Here is an 8224-nt window from a genome sequence, read left to right as displayed (position 1 = left end):
GAACCCCCAACCTTGGCGGTGGGAGGCAAATGTGCTAACGTTTGTTGTATGCAAATTCAGGACAATGTACATTGCTTTCCCATGTGAAGTGGGTGAGGCATGTTGCATGCAGGATCTTTTTAATGTGTATATTCATATTCACATTTTTATTATGAGAGAGTCAGAGATGACGTCTGTGCCTTTTTTTTCTGTCTGTGACATTTTATTTGTGGAAGCACGAAATTTATCAGGAAATGTATTACTCCCTGTAGAATAAGTAGAGGAATGTGATTGGACTGTATTGGATTGTGGAACATTTTGTTTGCACTTTTAAAAAACAAATGTATGTGTGCAGTGTTGTTACTTCAGTGTATTTGTAGAGTTTTAAAATGAACAGGAATGACAGCAGCAATCATAACACAGCAGTTTTTATTTGTATTTCTTTCCGAATCAAGCACATGGACCACAGCAGGAAACAGTGAGAACGAAGGACTGGGGTCCATAATCCACAAAAACAAAAACATCACGATGACACAAACGGCATTCAGGTTCCAACTTTAAAAAAAACTAAAACCAGTCCTGATGGGAACAGTTTGGGACATGCCCACAGAGGACTGATGATGGTGTTTATGTGCACTACATAGTGAATAGGGTGTGTGGATTGGCACACACCCACAGTGAGGAAAAAGGATGTGAAAAACATTTCTGGCAATCTTTTATTTCATGTGTGTGTCATAAACCATGATAACAATACATCACATATATTTACACACTTTACACAAATCTTTTCCTACCATGAAGAGTGTGTGTGTGTGTGTGTATACATCCTCACAGTGGTCCGAGATGATCAAACATGAAATAAAACACACGTTACATACATTATAAAAGCGTAATTACTCCGTAATATAATATTCTGATCTTATGGATAACGAACTTTGGATTAGAAACACTAAACAAGAGAAATATTCATAGCGAGATGTCCCTCATATTTTTGTTTAAAAATAAACTAAAATAAGTGAAACGACACCAAAGTCCGCCCTTCTGTTCCTCCATGAGCACTTACATAAGATTACATAATGAAAATATAAGTTTATATTTATAATTTATATAGAAATGTCAAGACAGAAATATAGAAAAATATCAATAGAAATAAAAAAAGAAGTACAAACTGAACAACATACATACAAATACATTACATATATATTATATATATATATATATATATATATATATATATATATATATATATATATATATAAATACAAACACAGAGAGGAAGTGCAGTCACACGGCAATGCTAACAGTGAAGTCATTAATGTTATCTCTGTCATTAATAGCAGTGATGGCATTAAAGGTATCATTAATAAACCTAACAATGAAGTTATTAATTAATGTTATCTCTGTCATTAATAACAGTGATGTCATGAATGTTATCATTAATAAAGCTAGCAGTGATGCTACTAATGATAGTGTAAAAATGACAACATTAACATTTCATTGTAAGAGGCAAGAGTTATGTGCTAGCTAGCTAGCTAAAATGTTAGCATCATTTGCAGTAAAATGGATGCCTTGACAAATATTAAATCCCTAACCATAAGGATAACGGTGACAAACAATGTTAGAGAGATTTCAATATTGTTGTTATTACTAGCACCGCTAACAGGGACATCACTAATATTTTTATCATTATCAAATTAATATGTGATACATAAAATGATTTACCAGTTGATGCTACATGTAATTAAGGGTAATTTTAGTCGTACAGAATTCTTTTCTTTGTATTTTTCCAACACATCTGAGGTAAATGTTGATGTTCTTGATGGTTCTGTATAGTTTCCATGGTTACTGCACCATTACAATGTCCATATAAAAGATAGCTACCTTACATTTTAGCATAACTGGCAGTCAAATGGTCATTTGGCAGTAACAGTGATGTCAATAATGTTATTACTAGCAATGTTCTACTGGAGTGAGATTAGTAATGTTATTATCATTATAAATGGTGCACTTTTTTATATTTTTTATAATAATAATTTTATGTTATTATCATTATCACATTCATAATAAATGCTGTCACATTGACGCTAAGTGTAATTATTTGTAACTTTAGCCATTCCAAGACTTTTCTTAGTCATTTCTCGCCAGATCTGAGGTAACTGTTGATGTTCCTGACGGATACAGCTCATTTCCATGGTTAATGCACTTTTACGTTTGCCGTATAAAAAAGACTTAAGTTAGCATAGTTTGCAGTAAATATAACTATGCTACGCTATCAGTGAAGTAATATCATCATCAAAGTTAACAGCAACGTCATTTGAGTCAGAACTATCAATAATGCTAACAATTATGTCAGTAATGATATCATTAGCAACTCGAACAGTAACAGTGATGTCATTAGTGATGTCATTATTGTTAGTATTGTGCTAGTGTCTCTTAATTATTATAGTGCTAACATTAACGATATGTTTTTCATATGCACTGTAATTTTTACAGGGCTTGCATTAATTACTGCAAAGTCAGCAGTTCCTCTCTGGATTTTGTATTTTTCTTTTAGTTGTAATATTTAGTATTTCTTTTGAGTAAAAGTTTTGGCCCCCATGCTCACATGACAGTGCAGCACTTGCACCGCTGCTTTTCTTTCTTGGCCTCGCCCTGTTTCGCCTCATCTCCGTTTGTAGCCTCGTCCTGTTTCTTGTCGTCTGGACTGGAGGGGGCGCCATTCAGAGGAGCTTTCTCGTCATTCTTTCCATCCTCTGTCACTGCTTTGTTCTCGCTGTCCTCGATGACAACCAACTCGGCCTTCACCGCATCCTCGATGCCCAGCACTTTCTTGGTCTCGTCCTCGTTCTCCACGTTTTTGTAGCCCATGAACACCATGGTGACCGGATGGTCCGCGCTCGCGTTCTCGATGGCCTTCGCGTCTAAATTTGTGCATTCCAGCTTCGCCTCGATGCCGGTCACCTGCCTGGTTTTAGGGACGCCGTTCTCCACTGGAAAAGAATGTTAAGAGGGGAAAAAGTGCACTTGATCAGCTTATTTTCTCAAAAGTCACAGTGTTTACTTTCCCATAGTCACCATTTAACCCCAACAATTCACAACTTCGGAATTTTTCACAGTGCTAACCGCATGGTATCAGTCAATGCTAAGTGTAAATATAGTTTTAACAAACAGCCTTTTCTTAGTATTTTTTGGCACATCTGAGGTAAATGTTGATGTTCCAGATAGTTCTGTCTTGTTTCCATGGTTACGGCGACTTTACAACCTTCTCTACAAAAGATGATTACTTTAGCCTTAGCTATTAACTAGTTTATGCACAGTGATCATGTTTTGTTCATGTTCTGAGTTTTTTATGACTAATTTACTAACACATCTGAGGTAAATGTCGATGTTCTGGATGTTTCTGTCTCGTTTCCACTCTCGCTTTGTCTTTACACTGTCTGTGCACAAGATTTAAAAGCTCTGTGCTAGCTAAAAAGATTGTTCCAGTGAAATAACAGTGACGACTCGTTCAGCGTCCACCTCATCCATGTATCTAGCAACGTTTTTTTCACGACTTTAACCATTTTAACTAGTAATGAATCACAAAAAGTGAGAATTTGTGGCCAAAGCTGAGGCTGAATATCAGGAAACATTGGGCCAAAGTGTGCTCCTATTTATTAAGTTATAGCTTTGATTTATTGTTTTTCTGTGAAACTTAAACAAGAGCAGAACAACAAAAATCAGTCAAAATATTGACATTGTTTCGTCCTGGAGGCTAAACATGGAAAATTGTTCATTATTTATATTTTATGTGAATGAACATTATACAGTATATCAAATATAAATCCTCAATACAGAACTCATCAGAAAGAACCCGATTTAAAAATGACCTTTCCTTTGTGATATGTCTTCAAAATAAATAAAACAATAAATAAATAAGAAATCAGATATAAAGTAAAATGTGAAATACCTTTTCCGGGGCCGTCAGTCGTCTGAAAGAGGAGAGAAAAAAAGCGATGATCTGGTGTTAATTCAACCATCAACAACTTCACACCAATACGGCTGATTCACGTGTCAATCGGTTACAATAATTAATAAAATTATTCATAATTACATAATAATTACTAGGAACTTATTTGCTGTAACTTTGCTTTATTAATAATCGCATGTTAGTATTTGTCCTCTCACCAACTTTGTTAATAAATAAGCACTTACGTTTATAAGGTTCTGTTTATCGGCGGTGGATTTAGACACAGGAACGCCGGTCTCCAGCTCCTCGATCTCCTGCTCCAACCTGCCACCACACCACATTCCCACCATTACACCAGGTTTACTGATCTGATAACATCGTCATCAATATAGAGATAGATAGAGAGTACTTTATTGATCCCCAAGGAGAAATTTGAGGTCACAACAGCCATAATCTATGATAGAAAAGAGAAAAGAGCGAGTGCTTCCTGGAGCATCTTTATACTGAAGAAAAAACCCAAAAGCTCTTTTCCCGCAGGATAGAACACAATCTTTACCCACATGTCAGTTTAGACGGGATAAATATTACCTGGAGTTATTCCTACTGCTCAGTTTACAGAAGAGAAAATGCGCCCAGACTGTAAACTATAACTGACACGACATGTTCAGACTCAAGGAATATTTGCATTACATGGAACACTAATCCCGTCTGAACAGGGCTTTAGTATCTTAAAATGTTATAGATTTGCTTCATGTTCAGAAAAAGGTTTTATTTAGATTTCCTTTATGAACAAATTGTACAATTTTATAAGTTATCATTTTTATAAAACAGTGTTCTTCACTTTCACGTGATGTCATTCATGCTGTTATTTTATTTTTTTATTTTTTTTTTTTAAAGTTTATAAAACCTAGCACTTCTTCTCTGTGCTCCTCGGACTATATCCTGCTCGTTCATGCAGGCTGTTGTTTATAGATAATGGAAAAATATCAGTGATGATCAAATATTTATATTGCAAGTAGCATAAAATGCTAATCCAGCACTGCAGCGTGCACGCACGTTGTGTAAAATATTGATGCGTGGACATCCGAGAACTCATCCTCAGCTGTTTTTAACAGAGTAACATCGATCTCAGGCTGAAGTTCACGCTTTAAACCTCCATTGTGTTCTTTAACTAGAACACGGATCAATAACCGGGCGAGGAACCCACCTGGGTATGCTCTGCTCCAGTTCCCTGGTCTTAGCCTCGTCTTCCTGCAGCTGTCTCTGAAACTCGTTTTCTCCACTGGAGGGCGCACCGTCCAACAACCACCGCTCTCTCAGAGCCTTCGACTGCACGGCCACAAAACAACAACAGCAGCAGGATTATTTTCTGTAATTGATTACAGACGGTTACACCTGCAATCATCTTTAATCATCTTACACACGTTCTTATTTACAAAGAAAAAAGAAAGATAGAGAGAGCAAGAGGAAAAAGTAAAGAAAAAGAAAACCCAGAAAGAATGAATGAAAAAAGGAAAAGAAACAGACAAGAAATAAACTGTGAAGCTGATAAAGAACGAGAGTAATGTACCTGATCTACGTTAATGCAATGTCCACTCACTCGCTCATTCTCTGTGTGTGTGTGTGTTTCTCTCTCTCTCTCTCTATCTTTCCATGTGCGTGTGTATGTGTGTGTGTGTGTCTCTCTCTCTGTCTCCCCCCTCCTCCGTCTCTCTCTGTCTCTCCCCCTCTCTCTGTCATTGATTAGCTCTCAGACTGTAGGAAATACTTGACCATTAGTGAGCCATTAGTTTATCACTTTAGGACATTACACTAATGCGCAGCACACACATGATGATGACGGACAGGAAACATTACAGAAGGCGCCAGAGTGGACCAGCAGTGTTGTAGTGGACAATTCAACATCCTCACAACATCACCACAACATCCTCACATCATCACAACAACATTCTCACAACATCACCACATCATCACAACATCCTCACAACATTCTCACAACATCACCACAACATTCTCACAACATCACCACAACATTCTCACAACATCCTTACAACATCACCACAACATTCTCACAACATCCTTACAACATCACCACAACATTCTCACAACATCCTTACAACATCACCACAACATTCTCACATCCTCACAACATCACCACATCCTCACATCATCACAACATCCTCACAACATCACAACAACATTCTCACATCACCACATCCTCACATCATCACAACATCCTCACAACATCACCACAACATTCTCACAACATCCTTACAACATCACCACAACATTCTCACATCCTCACAACATCACCACAACATCATCACATCACCACCACAACATTCTCACAACATCACCACAACATTCTCACAACATCCTTACAACATCAGCACAACATTCTCACATCACCACAACATCAGCACAACATTCTCACATCACCACATCCTCACATCACCACCACAACATCCTCACACCATCACCGCCACAACATTCTCACATCCTCACAACATCACCACAACATCCTCACAACATCTTCACAACATCCTCACATCATCACAACAACCTCACAACATCACCACAACATTCTCACATCACCACATCATTCTCACAACATCCTTACAACATCACCACAACATCCTTACAACATCACCACAACATTCTCACATCACCACCACAACATTCTCACATCACCACAACATTCTCACAACATCCTTACAACATCACCACAACATTCTCACAACAACCTTACAACATCACCACAACATTCTCACAACATCCTCACACCATCACCACAACATTCTCACATCACCACCACCACATCATGACAACATCCTCACATCATCCCCACAACATCACCACAACATCCTCACCACATCCTCTCGAACACTCTCCGAGTGAGGATTACACTAACGCTATGTTCACACTCACAGCAACGCTATAAAACAACGCTGATCAATTTCCTAATCTTTTAGACGGTGAGTGAGTGTGATTAACACGTCAAGTGAGTAATAATGTAAGTAAGTAAGTAAGTAAGTAATGTGTGTGTAACAGTACAGTGATGAAGCGGCGTTACTGTTACCATCCTGAGGCTGATTATTATCCTATAACAGCACGTCCTGTTTTATTCCTCTTACACCACAGCGTACATTAACCCATTTACAGATAAATTTAATGTCCATGACCGAGTGAGTTCCTGTTTCTCTATTACGTTATAGCAGCTATAAACACTTGTTCCCTCATCACCCCTCTCTTTATTCCATCTTTCTATTCACTCTCATTATTCTCTCTCTTCAAGTTAATTACACAAAAAAAAGTTGCGTTGTTGTTACCATGTGAACGAGCCGTTACTATAGAAACCATAGCGTATTAGAGCGAGAGCATTAATATAAACCTGCGCTACTGTCAGAGCCGCTGTTCTAGAGAACTCATCACCACCTGACCAATCACAGTTCAGGATTTAAATAAACAGGATCTGGATTGACTTTGTTCCCAGCAGTGTGATAATGTCAGGTTTTGCATTTTTTAGGAACTCTGCATTTGAGCTTTTGGTGCCTAACACTAAAGAATACAGACCCTGAATATTCCAGGAACTTATATTATACGTATGTAATTAGTGATAGTAGAGATGAAAGAGAGGAATTTGGGGATATTTAAGATTGATATAAAATGTCTATGATTCTGTTTGAAGAACAATACTAGTTAGAAGATGAACATTTTTAGTACAAATAAAGACATTAACAGAGGATTTGATTTGTATTAGGAATACACAGCTAAGACCTACTGTTAGATTATTTCATATTCTTTTTTTTTTATATTAGGATTGTTTGGTTCAAGTGTTCATGAAGTATTTTGCTAATTATTTGTAGCAGTTGTCGCACCTCTCCGATTTCTGTGGAGTCTGGGTGTGTTTTACCTCGGCAGTGTTAAGGACGGGATCCTGTCCCTGTGCATATCTGGACTTGGTCTTTGCAGGCTGTGCTTTGCTAGGATGGGATTTGTTGACCATGGCTCTGGCTTTCCCATGGTGTGTGTTGTGAGGCTTGTGTCCTTTCTGTCTAGGTGGCTGTTGGGGTGTGTGGTAGTTGGCAGGTGGTCCTTGAAGTTCTGTAGCTCTGATGGGCTTCTGGTTGTTTGGGTCTCTCCTGAGTGCAGCATCCTTTAGATTTTTGGCAAAGATTCCGATGAAATTGCGGTGTAGGTGTATATCGTCATGTAGGTTATTACTCGTTATTGTTGGGTGCTTTGCAATCAAGGTGTTGGGAATGTTGGAGCACTTTTTGATGATATTTTTATTGA

At 37.8% G+C, this 8224-nt stretch overlaps 1 protein-coding gene across 4 annotated transcripts in view; it reads right to left on the bottom strand.

The window, feature by feature from the left end:
* Nucleotides 1-1614: 1614 nt before the first annotated feature.
* The window catches only part of palm1b (paralemmin 1b), a 19901-nt gene continuing 13291 nt past the window's right edge, over nucleotides 1615-8224 (bottom strand). For 3 of the 4 annotated variants that reach the window (XM_053647131.1, XM_053647132.1, XM_053647130.1), the window contains 4 exons: nucleotides 5136-5257; nucleotides 4174-4252; nucleotides 3929-3950; nucleotides 1615-2969 (listed from right to left, as the gene is read on the bottom strand). In XM_053647131.1, the coding sequence (XP_053503106.1) occupies nucleotides 2581-2969; nucleotides 3929-3950; nucleotides 4174-4252; nucleotides 5136-5257 (612 nt within the window). In that variant the 3' untranslated portion in view covers nucleotides 1615-2580. Of the gene's footprint in view, nucleotides 2970-3928; nucleotides 3951-4173; nucleotides 4253-5135; nucleotides 5258-7841 lie in introns of all 4 variants that reach the window. The other variant, XM_053647128.1, reaches the window with a different exon arrangement.

The sequence above is a fragment of the Ictalurus furcatus genome, chromosome 17 (genome assembly GCF_023375685.1).
Source record: "Ictalurus furcatus strain D&B chromosome 17, Billie_1.0, whole genome shotgun sequence".
Lineage (NCBI taxonomy): Eukaryota > Metazoa > Chordata > Actinopteri > Siluriformes > Ictaluridae > Ictalurus > Ictalurus furcatus.
Note: the sequence above shows the minus strand (reverse complement) of the source record. Positions and strands in the feature narration are given on the sequence as shown.